We start from the raw sequence: 19,825 nt of genomic DNA on the forward strand, positions 1-19,825 counted from the left end.
ACACCATTGTATAACTTTATATCGAAAAATCCTTACAAGAACCTCATTTACAACCCCCTAAAAGCACCAGGGGATTCGTAAACAGTTAACAACCAGAAAGCGTTACATGCACATATACGTACGTTAGAAATGTAGTACCTGACAACATTTTGGGAAACTCGGGTTGCCACCAGTTCGAATTCGGCGAACAACAGGACAACGAGGCCCGGAAACGTAACGTTTCGCACGCTCACCAAAACCAACGATCCAGCTTCGCTGGTTAATTCTCGCTCGAGAAAATTCGCCTCGCGCGATCGTTAATTATTTCGCGTGACATGCTTCGGCACTTGCCGCGTCCGCGCGTTGTCAAAAGTTTGCATTCGGATGTTTTGCGGCACACGCCCGGCGAGTTTCGCGGGAGGGACGTTTTGAATAATGTAACAACGAAACCTCCGCGGCGCCCGGACCGCCTCCTCTTTCCTCTCTTTACCACAGAACTTTCTAATTAACCGACGCTGGCCCCGCGGAGCGTCGAGAGAGCCGGAGAAACCCGGGGAAACACCGGAGAACGAAGAAAGAGAACCGACCAGAGCCCAGGAAAGAAAGGGACAGCGAAATCAGTCACGATACCGGACAATACAAAAGGCCTATCCGTGGTATTTCGTCGCGTTGGCGATCTCCTCGTTCCGCGTTTCTCACCGTTTGTTCCCAACTGATCGTCACGTCGGGCAAACCAGTTGCTACTACCCCTGCCAATAAGTCTTCAGCCAAATGTAATGTGCTGTATGTAGCACATAGTTTACGTGGTAATTTTAAACGGAAGAAATAGTAATTTTTAATAATAAATTTTAAATAGTAATTCTTAAGCGAAGAAAAAATTGAACAGGAATTTCGTTTTATTGTTTATTGAGTAATCTCGTAATCGCCTTTTCGTTAATTCGAGCGATATTTACAGACTTCTGGTGTTAATACACCATACTAATACGAGTGATGTTATATCTTGGTGTACAGAATAGACGCGATAAAGCATTTTAATTGAAAACTAACTTTTAGATTATCTTTGGTTTGTTAAAAAACGACACTCTTTTTATTTACAGTCTGTGTTCGCGTTTTGTAAATGAGAATGTAGGATACATATGTAAATATATAAGACAGGAGAGAAAAATTTAAATTGTTTTATTATAAATTAAATATAAAATAAAAAAGATAATCAAGATTTTTGTCTTGTTGTCTACTCATTAGAAAATAGTAAACAAAGAAAATGATATTAAAAAGGAAATACTGTTTTCCAAATACTGAGTATCCAATACCACTTAAAATTGTAAAATTGTAAAAGAGAGGTTTATAAGCTACAATCTGTAATATTTCAACTGACCAATACTACAATATATATGTCGATTAATTATTGCGTAAAAGACTTCGGGTGTAATAAAAATGTTAGAAAATTTCTGAGCTCGTTACTTCTATTCACTAAAAAGAGCTGACAATCGTACATCACGTTTCGACTGTTCGGTATCGTTTCCCTTTTTCCACCTGTAATAACGCGATCCGTTTTTGTTCCTCGGTTGCCTGTAAAAATACGATACAAAGGGGTGGTAACGACTGTAAACGCTTTTTATGCAAACGTTGCACAAAGCTGGTTCCTCTGAAAGCTGTTTCTTGCATAGCACGTTTTTCCCTTGTTTCTAGCCTGGTAATTGCACTCTCGAGCCACCGTGTCGAAACGAGGCGAGAAGCCATCGATTCTCACACGAAAGGTGAAAACTTGGCGGTAAAGGGCACGCATGGGCGAATTCAGAGATTCCATGGGAGAGAAGAAACGTGACAGAATGCTGGGATATATTCCATGTTTAGGAATATGTCCAGTGTATTCTGATTTCTATACGGCGATAGAAAATACGTCGAATTAAAATTATTCGAAACTTTCAATATTTTTCATTTTTCAACAATAAAATAACGAACGAACTATTATATGTCGATCCTTACATAAATATTCCATCTAAAATTAATTACAAACATTCAGCATGACTTAAACATTTAAAAACTTAAATCTGACTTAGGGAATGATTTACAGTAAGCGTATTAAATCATACAGCTATTATGAATATCATCGTAAAATATCTAATATATAAATATCATACAGAACTTAGTAATACGAATATTAAAATTGACTAAGACGATTGAAACATTGAACACATACGTTCTTCATAGTTCAATGTTTAATAATTTGCTAATAATTTCCCTGGTTCACCCTTTTCCTCTAAATATCCTAATATTCATAAAGAAGTGCTAGCGAAGAGTTAAGAAGAATATATGATTCTCCGCGCACGTCGTAATAATCTAAAAAATCAAGTACAATTTGCTTTAAGAAAAAGAAAAATATCTGACACACTGTGTCAGTGAATATAACACATGACAGTTACAAAAATGGAACTTCTGCATATGGTCCTAATCCGATGGCTTTAGTTCGCCCTACTCGAAGGACCAGCTGGACCATGGATAACTGTACTCACATGATTTATTTTGACGAAAAAACGAGGAAAGGGGTTTTTCTTGAAAGAAGGAGGCCGATTGAAAAGGGGACGGGTGTACAGGTCAGCTCTCTAGGACCTGTTTGGCCGTTTCTCAATGGACAATGTCCTGCTGGCCAGGCGTACAAAGGACCCCCGGGACCTGGAGATCCTCCCACGATACGCATGTGGAGCGACGATACAGAGAGAAGGATCTAACCCGGTGCGTGAGTGGGAAACCGGGCGAGAAAGAGAAAGATACGCCGCGGTGTACCCATTCACAGTCCGTGAGAACCAGATTTCATATTTCTCATAACCGCCTGGCCGACCGCGGGACAGAGAGTGGCTCGCAGTTTTCTAGCTGTTTCTCTGTATATTTTCTGTGAATCTAGCGTATGTTGTTCCCAAACTGGTCAACCCGTTTTCACGGATTTCGTTCCGTCTAAAATTTCTGAAACACGGCGTGTCTTTCCTCCTCTCGCTTATGCGCGCGTCCTTGGTCGGGTCCACCTTGCTTAGAACGCGATTCCTCAGTCGTGAGAAGAATAAGAACCCTACCTCCCGTTTGTGCGTATATCTGATCGTCGGCCAGAAGGAAAAGCGGTTCCGTGACACGTGAGAAACGCCGCGTTTCCGGAGGACTCGTTCGAGCTTTCGAGCCGATGCCCTGAGATTAGATAGCGTGCCAAGCAGAGGACAATGCAGACGTTGACGATAAGAGACGGTGAACCTACGTGGGTGGACCGAGATGGAAAGTTTCACCAGGATACTGTGCACTTTGGATTCCTGATCCAGAGATAATGCGTACGCCGTTTTGAAATTTCGAATATAGAATAGAATTTTGATTAATGGAATCTTGTTTGAGGGTAACGCCGATTTTTTGAATACTGATTATTTAATCACGGAAGGAGATATGCATCGCTTAGCGAGTCGTATTACAAAACCATTATAGGTACGACTATTACGCGATCATATTATGCGGGTATTATGCATATGAAACGTAAGGTCATCTTATCCTCTCATCAGTATATTTCAATATATTTGAAGAAGAGGTACGTATTCCAAATGTTATGTTAATATTGGATGTTCGATATTTTTGAATATTTCTAACATGAATGTATATATAATATGAAAATTGGATATTTTTCAAGCTGAAGAAAACATGATACGATGTGACTAGACAACTTGATCTACTTCACAAAAAAACGGACTGTTTTCCTTAAATCCCAATTTCTTGATATTCAAACATACAAACACTCGAAAATCGCTGTAAGCACGAACCTACACCATAACACTGAATTCCTCCCACTTCCTGTGTCCCGTGATCCGATAGATCCTCTGCTACACCTATGACCCCGTTTCCATTCGAAAACAAGTGGCCGTTAGGTTCGCTCCCGTTTCCAACGATTTCGATTATCCCAAAGAAAAACCGGAGCCTTAAAAGGGAAAACGATCATCGAGTAAGATATAAAAAGAAAAGACTCCTTCCATAAAAATAGGCGGGTCGAAGGTACACAAAACGAGATTTCGAATATAGTCTTCGACGCGCATGATCCGCAAACCAGGTCCGATTTTTTTTCTATCTCCATGGGCCAGCGTTTTTTTCCCATCATCATCTGGTCCACGTACGTAAGGGAAAGGGTCTTCCACATGGAAGAACGAAAAAAACACGTATGGCACCGCCATTTTGAGTCCTTTGTGGGGTAAGTTCGTTTCGATGCCAGGTCCAGGGTTAAAAACTCTTCACCCCTGGAAGAAAGTCGAAAGGACGAAGGGGTTTCCGGGTGTGGAGAAAGGAAAAAGGGAGACAACAGAGAGAGAGAGAGAGAGAGAGAGAGAGAGAGAGAGAAAGAGAAAAGGTGGGGGTTTCGTATAAAAATTGCCCCCACCATCGGAGAACGCGCTGGTAGGTCCTTTCTATTCTTTTGATATCCTCTCGTCGGGGCCCTTGGCCAGCCCTGTACCCTGCCAAATTCTCCAGTCAGCATCCGAGCATGTGAGAAACCAGATCTTCCACCGCCTTAATCGAACGCGACTCGTTTCTTAATTATTTAATTAGTTGCAGTAAAATTGAGGATGAGTTGGTTTATTGATCGTTACCGAGTTTACGAGTGATTAAGTGGACGATGATTCGGGAATTGGTACGCTGCACCATGGAAACTATCGCCATGGACCGACGCGTAATGGCGCATAAAGGTAAATAAACCTTAACTTGCAAGGAGAAATTGTTCTGCTTTTCTGAGGGAGAATTTTGTTACTTGGAGGGATGCAATTTGAGATTGAATTTTATTTGCAAGCGTCTTTATTGCGAAGGTCGGTTTAAAATTGAAGGATGAATATAACTTGCATTAAAATTGAATACACGTTGTATGTTTGATGAGCGAAGGCTTAGCATCGTTTGATTGATTTACAAGTGTTTCGATACAGATTGTTAACCATGAAATTATGGGTTTGTGATTTAGGTAACAACGTTGATAATGAAAGTAAAGAGGATCTTGTTGAATAAATTGTACAGGTATTTTGATGCGTAGGATATTGTACATAAACTCGAGTGGTTAATTAGACTCTGTAATAAGACATGACTGATAGATAATCATGATTGTATCGGTAAAATTTCAAAGGAATCTAAAAATGTAGATCGAATTCAGAATGTTTCACGTAACACGCATAATATATTCGTAAAAGGTATCTACAAATCCGAATACTTTCGTGAACCTTCCCCAACCTTTCGTTCAAAATTTTCTATTTTTAATCTGGTGAACTGTAGTTTCTCATTATCCACGGCCAATTCGAAACACGGTTGTTCGACTTTTCCCCCAGCCACGGTTTTCCACCACGTTATATCGAGATACAAACGACGTCGACACAACACATGAAGAAATAGAGATATATACGCGAGGATATCCCGAGGCGGTTTCCTTGTTAGGACATCCGTCCTGTCAAAACGTCCACAGGACACATCGAAGCAATTGAATTACGATCATCCCCAGGGCGAGCTCCGACCGTAACCAATAATTCCATTATCCATTAGTATTGGGTCGCGGCAATTTCCTTCGACGACCGAGGTAACGGACGCGCGTACGTGTGCAGCTAGGATCCATCGGGAAACGCGAAATATACAGACGGATCAAGAAACCGATGGATTCCTGGCACACGTCGCCAGGAATATCGAGCCACGCACGGAACGACGCGAGGCATAGCTGATAATGGAACCGCGTCCCGATGAAATCGACGTCGTTCCGAGATGCTCCAACCTGCAGCCGTCTGGTTCTTGAAATTCGATGACGACGGAGTTAGTTTTGGAAAGTCTCGATGAGAATACATGTCGTGTAGTATTTCTGACACGCGATTGGTGGAGTGGAGGTCAGTCGCGATGACTGTTGATTTTTAATTGGCCACGTGGTGTTTTTTGAAGGTTCTGTTGATATTTGAATGAGTTGTGGATTTTTGGATTAGTATTTAGTCAAGTGTATGTCTTTTTTGTGTATACATTGGAAATAACTTGGGTGTAAGTATTATTCATGTATTACTGACGTTGAAACGAGTGGTTTTGAAGATTTGAAGGATTTTGGATTAGATTCATTTAGAATACTACTACATCAGAAATTGATTTTTAATATTGGAATCAGAAGAATTGCAAGGACAACTTTTTGAACGTTTTGTTTTGTCGACAAGTTTGGTAGTGTTGATATTAAGATTTTGAACATTTTTATTAAATTTATAGTTGATCGCGTTTAATCATATTTTTATAGTTATTGTGTTAGGTTTGAGAATATTCGATTAAATGTTAGTCGTATGCGAATAAGTTTGTAAGTTCTATGAGTGTTATCTCTTGTATGTACTTGTATCGTACTTATATCAACATCTGTTTTACTAATTGAAGATTGAATCAATAGTTTATGTTCTTACGTGGGACGTCGTCCGTTTTTGGTTTCTTGAAAGTGTAATACGGAGATAATTGAACTGGTGTAGTAATTCTTTATGAAATTAAACCTGCAGGAAATTGCTCATAAAGGAACGTCGCTCGATAGTTACGAATAGATATGTTCGAAGATAGTTAAGGGCAGTTTTGAGTACGTTGGGACCTGTGATTGAGTTTTGAATTAGAAGTTTCTTAATGTTTTATGAAGAACGATCTCGTGTCTACTTGATTATATGACTGTAATACGAGCAATACTTCCAGATTTGCAAAGAACTTAAAGTTCCTAAAATTTTCTCCATCTATTTATGAAGCTCATTGGAAAATGCTGTCGTTCCTCCTTTTTTTTTTTTTTTTTTTTTTTTTTTAGAAGGAAAAGAGATCAAGTGTTTTAATTAAAATGTCTATTAAATTTCTTCCACATCTTGTTTCATTTATCGAGATCGATTCTGAAAAATGAGAATGAAGAGAACTGATAATATTATCAGTTCCAAGAATCGAAACAATTAACAGTTCAAAAAATAGTTGCATAATAGCATTATTATTTATCTGAAATTCACTTAAAATTCAACTATCAGCGAACGTAAAAGGTAGAGATTTGATCGAGCGATTAACTTTTCGAGAAAGAAAAAGATTATTCGAAGGAAACGACTCAGAATTTAATATCAGAGATCGTCGTGACTAATCGACGCGTAGAGTCGATTCCCTTGGTTCAGCGTTTCATCTAACTCGAACAGCAAACGAGAGAAAATTAATGTGAAGGACTAATAAGCTCCAGGACGTTTCCTGCAGCGATTCCCATACGCATTTGTCCCTCCATTCGTCGATGGAAATTACGAAGTCTCTTCGCAATAAGGGAGACACGCGGTACAGTGATCGAGGCATTACGGATGTATGGGCCAATTTGTAAGCAATCCAACTTACATTCGCGGGGCAATATTGCATTTTTATGTTATCTTTTCCTAGCTATTCGCGGCATCCTTTTATTGGTAGATGTTACTTTTACTCTTGTGGCCAGTAAGCTTGCTTTCTCTTAGCGTATTTATGTCAGCCATCGGGAAGAATCGAATCGAATCGAGAATCAAGAACTTAAACAAAAGCTTCTCTCTATATTGGAGACAAAATAACTTTCGAATCAATAGGAACTGAAATAAGTCTATTCCATCTGGACATCTTTTTAATTCGAGAATTTATACATATTTCAAAAGAAAGTGTAAAAACTTCGTTCCAGGAATTTTTAAAATTTAGAATTGATAACTGCAATAGATTTAGAATAATCAATCTAGCTAATTACCGACCTGAGAATTAGTTCTACATAACAAAACATATTATATTTTGAAAAACCTGTGTGTAGTTAAAGTTTCATTTAAAAACGCATTTAATTTGGTATGTCTGCGATAGAAAGTTATCAAAGTTCAAAAAGTTGGCAAATTGAACGATGAATTAAATCGTATATCCGAGTTGACAGATAAATATTATTTGTTAATAAGACGACCGAAATATTTTTACGCCAACAATTTATACGAAAGATATTGTATAAAGATTTTGTCATAATTAAGAGAAATGAAATGCAGGAAACACGATCTTTTAATAAATTCTATATAACATCGAGGATTACTCGACCGAGATTCTTATTAAATGTAGCAAACAAAGTTAATTCAACGTTTACATTGCTTTTATCGTTTACGGTAACTTTAAACGTTATCCGTTTTAATAAATTCCGCTGAAGATCAGGAAACATTCAGACTATATTTTTATTAAGCTACCCACAAAATCAATTTAAACTCTTTTCCTCCCCTTACAATCTTACGGAAAAGAGAAATCACCTACTTCCATCCGCTAACCAAACTTTCATCTCCCATCCGCCAATCTTACCATCTCGAAACCTAATTTTACGCTCATCAAGCTCTGAACAATTTTTTAAAAATCTAGATGTGATTTTGTATCTTTTTTATGGAAATACTTGATAACTCCCACGATACAGTACATTCCCTTTTACTATATATATATATTAAATAATGTAACAAAATATGCCTATGTTGATTCAATGATTCATACATATGAAACGTATACAAATTGAAAGAAGAATCGAAATTTTTACAAGAGAGGAAATAGAGTGCTGTTCCTTACCATGATATCTCTTTATATTAGCGATAAAATATACATATACACGTCGAGTTGTACTTTGCATATATATGAATTGAAGGACGACGCGTCAACCATTCTGACTCCATCTTTTCACACCACATTCTCCAAACATCCCTTATGTTAATAATGTACGTATGTATATGTGCACTTTACTCCCAAAATTTGTTTAAATGATTACACTAGTTTAATACTTAGAAGATTTCATTTTAATTTATACTTAATATTATTCTTTAATTAAGCCTGGTCATTTTCAGCCATTGAGCAATGTATCTGCAAAAATTATCATCTCCACTAACAAGAACAATTACTCTCCAATCTCTTCGCTTTTAATTAAAAATAAATACTACTCCGTGTTTTGTTTAAAACAATAATTACTATTCATCGATACTTTTAAAAAGGAAAGTTTACTCGAAAGAAGTTCTAGAAATAGGAAACTGCGGTATCTCTAGTGTTTGTATGTCAACAGGACTCTTCTTTATCTCCTCCAAACTCTTCAAAATCTCAAGTACTTCACCCATTCGCGTAATTTCTCACTTTTTATTTCCCTGGGTCGTACCATCAAATGAATAAATACACAACGACAACGTATGTACGTCATACGTATCGTACGCTGTATCTCCTGGACCGGTTTAGCGGACAGGTTAGAAGGGTGACGCGTGCGTGTATGCACGAAGGGAGATTCACCAGAGAATGACGGAGCGGACACGTGTCGTCCAAGTCCTCCTTCGCGATCACCTTCGTCGGAACGCCACAGAGGGGTAGGTAACATAACCACGAGTCTCTTCCTCTCTTTTCCTCTTCAACCATGAGTTTACCCGTCGGCCGCAGCTCCCGAGCTTCGGTCCAACATCTGCCCCCGAAAAAACAAAAGCCCATTGTCGTTAACGACCGGTCGCGCGTCTCTTGTTTCTAAGCGAGCGCTTTTCAATCGTAGGCGAATAACGGACCCAGAACCGAGTCCATTCAAGGCCCCGTTTTCTCTATGTCCCGTTTCTCTTCTTCTGTCTCTGTGTTCTCTACCTTCGATCCTAGACCTCTCTCAGCCCTCCTCGTCCTGCTCGCGAAGTTTCTTTTAAGATTCTCTCTCTGTCTCTCTTCGTTGAATCGTGTTTGCTGCTTCAGCCTGTTCACCGTTGAACTTTTTTTTCATCCCGAAACATAATAATTGCTGCGTCGAAGTGTATATGGTGTATCTTTTTGAGTGGATGGTTCAGTTTTGTTGGTTCTAAGGTCGCGTCTTTTTGCTGGGGATGTTGAAGGAATGGTTAAAATATTGTATCCTCGCAAGAAGTGTGTGAGTATAGATTCGGTTATGTTGGTTAAGATTTGGATATAGTTGTTGGCAACAGATATGGATTCTTTCGGTTATAGGGGTGTTGAAAATGTTTCTCTTCAGAGAAAAGGCTCGATAATGTTGCTGTACAAGATATGATAAGACCTAGAAGTAAATTTATTTGTTCGAATTCTGACGTTGTTTTCCCTTGTGTTTTTCGTGAGTAATAATTCATCTGTTTATATCCTCTATCTTTTCAGTAAGTAAGTAGAAATTAGTGTTTTCAAGGATGAATTGATTAAAGCCAGGCAAGAATAATAAAATCCTGAAATGAAAATTATAAAAAACGATCTGAACAAGTGCAATTTGAGAAGTATTTCAATATTTAAAACACAGATCGATATATGAGTACTTCCATCAGGACTAACAATGCTACAAAGTACGAAGTTACATGATGTCTAAATGATTAATGAGCGCCGCGTGATAAATTTTGATCAAAATATTGCAAAGGTGATACAAATCTATCGCTGAAACCTTTCCACGCAACTACCTAACAATCCCACTCAAACGAAAGGTGATGTTACATACGCAAGGTCATCCGAACTGCGTTTGCGCGCTGGCCAGTGGTCAATCAGAGCTCCGCCCCGAAAGAATCGAACGGTGTCCGCGCACCTACGAAAACGGAAAAGGAATAGCCACAGGCTATCCAAATATGGACTTTCATCCCTACCATAAAAAGAAGTCCGTTAAGAAGCTCATCCGAAATATTTGTACAACAGAACCAAATCAAACTATATGTTATAATGTTTTCTGTATTAAAACACCTATTAAATCCGAAGAAAGAGTAGAAGAACAAATGGTCAGAAAGACAATGATATAGGGTTTTCTTATTTTTACGCGGCACTGGCAGCCCCATTCGGATGGATATGGATACTTGACTCCGACGAGGGAGAGATCGATGCATGAAACTCCTGCCAATCTCTATGTTAATGGAGCGCGGCATAAGCAGTGGGCAAGGGGAAGAGCCGCGAGGAATGCTGCCAGGAGGTCTGCTGGAGGACACTTAAAAGTGAATTGTTACGTCTGCGGCTGACCCCGGGACCTTAGCCCCTCGAACCACGGTGAATTATAAGACTCGCACAGAAGGAAATTAGATCTCTATATCAGCGGCGCGCGTTTTCCTTCAGCTAACCAAATTTCAACCCTCAACCCCTTATATGAAAATTGAGCTCGCGATGGCGCTATAATTGAACGCGCTTCAATTATATGCATAAGCATGCGGTAATTGTGGGAATTTTGTGAGATTTTCTGGTAACGATTGGTTGAACTATCGTGTAGAAAATCTTTTTTGTTCTTTATCATTTTTGCGGGAGTCGTAAAAATTTTGATGCATACTGCAATAAGGCTATTTTTATTATCGTAAAATTAATTTTCGTTGTCGCAGAATTAATATATTCTATGCTAAAAAGAGCAATGTTTCAAAACGGTTGGAAAAATTTGTAGTTTGATCGTAGACTATTCGTCACTGCAATATAATTTAGTAATAAAGTAGAAAAAACGAGAATATTTCCTACAATCCAATTATTGTCATAAAATATGGAAAGCAGTGTTTCATTGATTTTTTAACTTGATTGGTAATCGATGATATCTCGCTCCGTAGTTCTAATTCTAAAACGCAATCAGAATATCTTTGCACGCTTTAATACGTTCGAGAGAGATTAGAAGACGTATTTTAAGGGAAACGTAACGGAACAAATTTAATGAACTTTTCATCCAGAACGGGGACGGTGAAAGCGTCACGATAAAATATTGCAAGATGGTGAAATTTTCTTGGGTGGTCTAAAACACAGGTTCAAGAGAAAGGACTTGAAGCATCCTTTTATCTAAAGTGTCTGCAGCTTTGGGCGAATTCTTAAGAGGGTCTTCTGTTTAGTTTCATAGGAACATATGAGCGACTTTATGTAAGACGCGTAAAACTGGACAGAATGTTGTCAAACACGGATCACGAACTTTGAAAAATCAACTTATAATAAAATACTGAGATCTTGAAGAATTATTTCGCGCATTACGTAATACCTAAGCTTTCTATTCGACAATTTTATCACAATTTTGTTTTACATATTCATATAAACAATACCATACAAAGATATTTATTATGAAAATAACTGGCGATACATTCATTATTACACTTCGAATTAAAATACTTTAACGAAATTTTCAAAATCCAACAAAAATTCTATATCTAATCTTCGACATTTTATTGTCTCTAACATTGCAGGTTTAAAAATGATTTTCTAAAATTTTTACGCTTCTATACTATTCATTAAGAAGAATAAAAATCTACGAAGCCTTAACACCTTATACCGCTATTTTTAAATGTTCTATATGCTTTGGAAATCGACGATAAACAAATTAAGAAAGTTTAATTTTTTAATTTTCCAGCGGAAACCTCGCAAGGCACCACATCCCCAGACACCGTCCAATGTGGGGCATGCAGGGTGTCCTACCCCCTTGGCGAGATCGTGCGGTTCATCGAACACAAGGTGAATCACTGTCGCAGCACTCTTCAAGGTTGTCACAGTCCACCGGCGACTGCGGCGCCGGAAGACTCCGATCCGGAGGATGCGCTCGCCTTGAAGACGGTCGACCAGGACTCGAAGTTGAACTCGGTGCCCAGCATTTCGGCGCCCATCAACAAAAGAGGCGGAGGAAGGTTGGAGAGTCCTCCGACGCTTCAAGGGTCCGGTCCGGACGCTGGAAGTCCGATCGAGCTGAAAGCAAGCGCTAGCTCGACACCTAAAAGACGGACAGAAGCTTCCGACGAAGACAAGGAGGATCTACCGAAGAAACCGAAGACGGAATCTGTGGACGCGGACACCAATACGGTCAATTCTGGTGAGTACGTCCCTGGAATTTGTTCATTTGTTCGGTATTAGGTGAATTATGAGGAGAATCGGATGCTTTTAACACAGAAAGTTGAAATACTAATTTAAAATACGTGGGAATAAGACGTATTAGAAAGTATTGAAGATTAGGAAGGGAGCATTCGTTGGAAAATTGTTAAGTTATGATTAGAAAGTGATTTTTGATTGATTATTTCCCTCAGAAAAATGAAATACGGGTTCCAAGCAGGTTCCAGACAGGTTCCAAGAAATGGGGATGAAAATAGATAAAATGAAACATTTTATTCTAGATAGTATCCTGGAGCAATGTAGGATTAAAAGAATATATTGGTCGATTTTAAGAGTTTTAAGTTCGTGCACATAAAGCATGTTATTTTTAAATAGTGCTTTAATCATACGTAGGTATACTGATGTTTTTACGATCTTAAACCTTTATGCTATCTTGATAAAAGTTATCAGGAATATTCTTCGAACAAAAGTAGAGCTGACATTGGACTCGCGGTATCAAGTAGATCTCAACGATATACGCGTTGCTAAAGATGCCTTACGATGTTTTCACATATTCCGCTTTCAGTTCTGCGTTGGGTCTTCCGAGTCAAGGTAGCCTCTATAAATAAAACGCGAGTGTTCCGGCAACAAATGCTCTCCGTACACTATACAGTTCCCGAGCCGACATTTCCGATAGAATAAGTAACAAATTACGTTAAATTCGATTCGAAAATCTGTTTAATATAACAACAGAATAAAATTCCGATTTATTACTTATTTTCCGATTTAAAAAACGATATCGATATTCTTGGAAATTTCATTTCTCGAATTAGCAATTTTAATGATTTAATTTGCAAACAATTCAATAGTTAACTCGATAACAATGAGCTACTGACTCTTCTCTATCATGTTTTCAATTACAAACCTACTGCCATAACTGCTCGTCCTTAAAAAAAAAAAATGTGTGAAGTCATAAATTTTTGAAACTATCCTAAGATACTACGTAGGATTCCTGTCCTTTATTCTTTAATATCTAATAAACCATTGAGATTTTTCGATCATCCAGATGGATGTCTACAAACTTTCCCCTACCCTGTAGCGTGACGGTTCTATGATTCCCTCGGCGGCACTCGAAACCGAAATCAAACTAGCGGCAAGTTTCGAAAATAAAATTAATTACGACTTTTCATCGTGGACCATGATTGAAAACCAGCGTGGACATTCGCACGTTGAACTTTTCGACAATGCGGCCACCGATAAAAAAGAGGGCCATGAGGGGCAGGGGAGAGGCTATGGGGGCAGGTTCACCCCAATCCCCGAGCGGGCTCTTTAAATTCAAAAATCGAATCTACCGCGGTATTGTCCATGCTCGTTGAACCACGATCGACATCACATGGCAGCCCGTAACTGTACTTTAAAACTCCCTTTTTCTCTTTCTTTCTTTCTCGCCCCCTCGACCAGCGAATCCAAAACCAGAATTTTACTGCGCAGATGACAGATCGACCGTTCGATGGTCGACAGTCCACGCGACTTTTATCGAATCGATGCAAATAACACTCGTGGCTGTAAAAATTGTAGTTAAAACATAAAGAAATAAAATTTCGTAGCATGTTTCCATATATAGATACAGTCTTTGTAAATTCATCTCATTTTTTATTCGATTCAGAATTACTGGTATTTAGGATAGAAATATTAGCGAACAGTTGTGAACTATAATTTTGTCTGAAAGACAGAATATAAACATTTCTCGTGAAACTTTGTATAAATCATGAATGTAAAAGTTGAAATATTCACAGGATGAATAAAAAATATCCCCACTGTGTTCAATTTTCATAAAGTTCAACGTCATCTTACATAGCATTTCGTAGGATTATTATTACCACAATATCGTCATTATGTTATGTAATTTAATAATTCTCAAGAATTCTCTTGCACCTGAAAAATCGAACCACAAAAGTAGTGCATTCGATTCGTATCTTTTACTAATCTAAGGTATACACTTAAAACGCGAAAAATAAACTTTTTAGCTCGCTATCAGTCAACCTCGCCAATTTTCAAGTTTCCATTCATAATATCCTGATCCGTTAGTTTCTTCGAAATTTGTTTAAAAAATAGGCACGTTCGATGACTGAATGACAACGATATGAAAGGGAGGGTTTCAATTTCGCACCCACTCGTAGGGACGAATCGACACCAGGATCGCGACGGTTTACTCCGATTAACTTCAAAGACACGGCGACGACCTCGAACGAAATTCATGCGGCCCGACGCCCCTGATGAATTGAAAGCACAGCCTTTGAGATTCTTAACTCGGTGCTTACCTGTGCAAATTGCCGCGGCCGGCTGTTTTGCATCGCAGAAATAAAGACAGAGAGGGTGGAAACGAAAGAGAGAAAAGACGGATCCCGGTAATGGTATTCAATGAGAATCGCTGGTCGTTCCTCTGCTCTCTTTCTTACAATTAGCGTGTTTTCGCTTTTGCAAATATTATCACGCTCGCTCCGGAATGATCCGGCCATTCCTTAAGACTTAAGAATCGTTCCATCTTAATTGTGTCCCGTTCGAAAAGCGACGATTATAGGAAAGTCCTGGATGAGAAGATATTGGCGGAATAATCGTTCGATTGGAACGATTACCATCGATGAAACAACGTTGATTTATATGTACACTGCTGATTAAAAGTTTGAGATCACTAGGCGTTCCATTGAAGTTACGAAAAGTTGCAAAAACAGATCTGTATAATATAATTTTTGATCTTATTACACTTTTTCGAACCAAGTACTTTATTGAAATATTCGATCCCTGATTGATTTATATCAAATGTCACTTGTGCTATAAATTGTGCAATTTTATTCGAACGCTAACACTGTTTCCATTCTTCAAATTGAGAATTGCTAATTAGTAATGACTAATTTGTCGTCTGACATGTTTCTACAACAATTAAGATATCATTAAGCAAGGAATTAATTTAATATAAACGGCTCAAGTCGAGTTATTTAAAATGAGATAAGCTTTCATGTGATTGCTGTTTCGTGCAATAGACTGTATTGTATTTAATAGAAAGAATCACAATTAGATCTTCTGCGTTAACTTTGAAGTAGCATCGTTGAATTATAAATTAGTAATTATTACAAATAATTAAAATAATTAAATTTATGGTAGGTTTAGATTTTATAGGTTACTTTACATAATTTCACATTTTACACGATAAATATCATTAGTAATCTTTATACTGTAAGATTAATTTAACACAAACCTAGCATAAATTATTATCGTAACCTATGACCCAACGATACCAATTAAAAACGAATGATTATTTTTTCATGATATGAATAACAGAATAAATGAATAGCAATGTCCATTATCAATAATGTAACCCTATAATAGTTCACTTGTTCGAAAAAGCTAATAACAAATAATGCTAACTGCATTCAGGAATCCTTTATATACCTTCATATCTATGCTTATTAAAATGCAAAACGTTATTAATTATCATTAATATATAACAGTTATTAGCTACTCACAATCAGATGTATAATACATTATACGTTATTACCTCAGACTCAGATTCCAGTGATACATAATTCTAATTAACTCATGCAAACACTATTCCACATTAAATTACTTTCATCCTACCTGTATACATATTTAAATAGAAATACCAGTTTCTTTATCCCAATATTTATCTTGAATATATTTCGCTATATTTCAAAACTAATCGCTATAATCACAAATAATAATAACCTGCTATAATTTCTAACGAAACATAGAAGCGCTCTTATCTTTTCTCAAAAATTAAACATTTTGAAATAATTATATTTACTTGCAATCCAAAGTGACTCGACTAGCTCTTCTAGAGTTAAACATTCGCTACACGTTAAACCAATTGATATAAACGGCAGTAATACGCGATTAAACATCATCAAACATCATCAAACTCATCCGAACATCATGAAACTTCATTGGAAGATCTCAACCCAACCGTCCAAGTATGTGTTTACCCCCCTTTCCCTGTCATCTCACTGTGTTCGAAGATTTTTCACACTCGAAGGGTCGATCTCCATCGCGGGCAAACCGCGGCCACCGCTTGATTAATGCAAACGATAATAATTACGCAACAGCTTGTTGATCCGGCGCGAGCGCACCGGTGTGTCTCTTTAAAATTTCATCACGGTCCGTGAAACTCGCTGAAGCATCCCCGGTCCCCCTTTTCTGCTAGGTACGCGGAGAAAGAGCGTTAACCCCATCCTGGTGCTCATCCCCCAACACGGCGTCCACGTTGGACTTGTTCTCCTGGATAAGCCCCTTTCGTCGCCTTTTTTGCCCAGTTTTTTTGTCATCGACCGGCCACGTCCAAAAGCCCAATTAGAATCGTCCTATTGTTTGGCCACGTGGTCCGCACGAGCCAATGCTGCACGAGCACGCACGCGAATACGTATGTGTGAATTCGTGGGATAATATGCGTGAATGTGAGCGAACCGGTTGATCTGCGACATCACGGTGTATCTAGTTTGTAGTTTGTCTCTAGGTAAAGTAACCTGAATCGGAGACGATCGACAGAAACGAAGTGAAGCGGAAATGGAACCCTCTAGACTTTAGACTCTGGATCATCTGCCTTTTATTTAGTTTTTTGATAAAGTTCGTTCATGAGTGAAAATGGCAACTGTGTCTTTTGACATAATATTTTAGCTGGAATAAGTGGAAGATGTGTTGGACCCTTTGCGGTGAAAGGGTTTAACGTAGTTTGGTTCTCGAAGGAGTAAGATGTTGAGGTTGGTTAACTTGCTATAAGTAAGTTTGATGATATAATAGTGTTATAGAATGTTATATAGATCAGGAATTTTTGAATTTTTCGTAAATGGAACGTTTATCGAAGCTCTGGATGATCTTGGAAACATGTTTTATAAACTTGGAGAGTTTTAAGACTCGTAGCTTTCCGCTTAACCGCTGATCTTCTAACGAAAAAAATAAAAAAGTGGTAAATTTCATGCTGATAACTGGCAATACACATAAATAACTTCTTTTAAAGGTCTTTTATTCACTTACACGAAATTGACAAAAATACATCATAAAATTATGTTCATAAATACAAACTTTCTACAGACGAAGAAGATCGGCGACTCTGAAACCAACACAGAGAATGAAAAAAAATCTTCTCGAGGTTGTCTCTTGAAAAACAGAGACGTAAGGAGATCGAGATTGACGTTACAGGGAAAAACGAAAGTTTGGCATGGGGGATGAAAAGGAGGAACCGAGACAAGCAGCGATAATCCGTCGAAATTGACACTGGTGTTCCCGGTGAGATGCAGATTTGATCTATCTGTCACGTTTGTCTGGAATATTAATTCTCGTTCGTGGCCGAGCTTTTTCCAACGGTGGTTCTTTATGCTTCCTTCGCTCGTCCCCTTTTTGAACCTCTTCCATCTCTTTCTATTTCGCTTTATACTCGTTTCTCTTTCTCTGTCATCCTCGTGCTAGCTCGTCTTCGTGGACCGCCCGAGGCGCGACGAGAATTGCTTGCGAATTGGTTGTATCTCAGGGTTTCGAGCTCCTGCAGCCCTTCCGTTCCCTTCTTTCTTCCCTGCTTTCTCACCCCCGCAAGGAAGGAAGTCAACGAGGACGACATAAAAGTGATACACTGTAGCGCCAGTGCCAATACGCGCGACGGTCTTCACTTTTTACCCTCTCTTCGTGTTTTTCTATCAGATTTTTTAAGGATCTTTCCTCTACTTTTCGTCATCGTTACTCGCGACGACTTCTTCCTCGAACGTTTAGTTTCGAAGTGTTCAAATCTTTTTGATGGTAACAATCGATATAGCGCGATGGTTTTCGATTGAATTTTAATTAGATGACAATTTCAACTGGTTGATCGAAATTAAATTATCTCGCATCTAATCAAGTTATCGTAGTCGTTGTTGTTAAGTTGTTAATTAATATTCTATGCTCCATGTGAATCTTGTAGACATTGTCTTTATTCCTTGCAGTAAAAGGTCATTAATTTTTCGAAGAAACCTCCTTGAAAATTTTTACAAAGTCATACTTGTTTAATCCTTCGCACTACACTGTTTTTTATTATAACTTTTATTGTCTAAGAAGATGAGTATTACATGTGTATGTTGTTCATAATAAACAGTGAATTTCGGTTGTGGGGTGGTTTAGGCAAAAGTACCGATACGTGACGGTACGACATAGCCATACAATACTTTGTGTATCGGAATTACATTTTTTTAGCGTTACAATTTATAAATTGGATTTAAGTCGCTGTAAAGCGGTGCTTATATACAATATTATTTTTTCCTCCTATATTTGTCCTGAAAACCTGGTCGTAAAAACAGGGCAGTTCGGTAATCTGCTATACTGTATCGTATTGCTTCAACCCATATGAAGCAGAAAAGTGAAAAAGACTACTAACTTGTAATCTTTCTCGTTTTGAAACAAATCCTTGGTCGCAAAAAATTTTATTGGAAGAATCTACTTAAATCGTTGGTCTTGTCACGCGAGTTATCAAAGTATAAAGGTTTAGTTTCCATTTTACACGACCTTCTTTCGGTTTTCAATTTTTTCTCAACCCTTTATCCTCATGCCCTTGCCAATCTTCTTGAACAAAGACACGTTAAAAAGCTCACTACAAACTTCATTTGTCTTCTTCCTGGCGGCGAAGGTTCAACGAAGACAATTAAAGTGTCACAGTCGAAGACGAGAAAGTAACAGCAGCAACGTTTCAGACTGCCAAGATAAACGCGTCCTCACTTTGCCTTTTCTTTTCGTTTCTTTTTTGAACTGCACCATGTTTGGCAGATGAAGCTGCACGCAATAACGCGCAAACATTCGAAGAAGAGCAATATTTTTGGCACGCGCGCTCTTTGGAAATGTTGTTATTTCAAACAGAAGAACACAACGTTCTCGCTTCGAGATTCTTTTCTTTCGTTTGTTTGCCAGACGAGAGAGTTAATGGGCACCGTGGTCCATTCTTGACGTTTGCGGTTGGACAGGGGAACAAGGGACATAAAGTCTCGGAGAAAACGCTAGCCAGTCGCGTTGCAACATTGTAGTGACCACGAGAAATACAGTCGCGGGAAGCTTCGAACAGTATGTGGGTTTATTT

At 38.4% G+C, this 19,825-nt stretch overlaps 1 protein-coding gene across 1 annotated transcript in view; it reads left to right on the plus strand.

The window, feature by feature from the left end:
- Positions 1-19,825, plus strand: part of LOC132908712 (B-cell lymphoma/leukemia 11A) — a 48,142-nt gene that overhangs the window by 15,038 nt on the left and 13,279 nt on the right. The window contains exon 2 of the mRNA XM_060962970.1: positions 12,272-12,724. Within this exon, the coding sequence (XP_060818953.1) occupies positions 12,272-12,724 (453 nt within the window). The remainder of the gene's footprint in view (positions 1-12,271; positions 12,725-19,825) is intronic.

This window comes from Bombus pascuorum, chromosome 7, assembly GCF_905332965.1.
Source record: "Bombus pascuorum chromosome 7, iyBomPasc1.1, whole genome shotgun sequence".
Classification (NCBI taxonomy): domain Eukaryota; kingdom Metazoa; phylum Arthropoda; class Insecta; order Hymenoptera; family Apidae; genus Bombus; species Bombus pascuorum.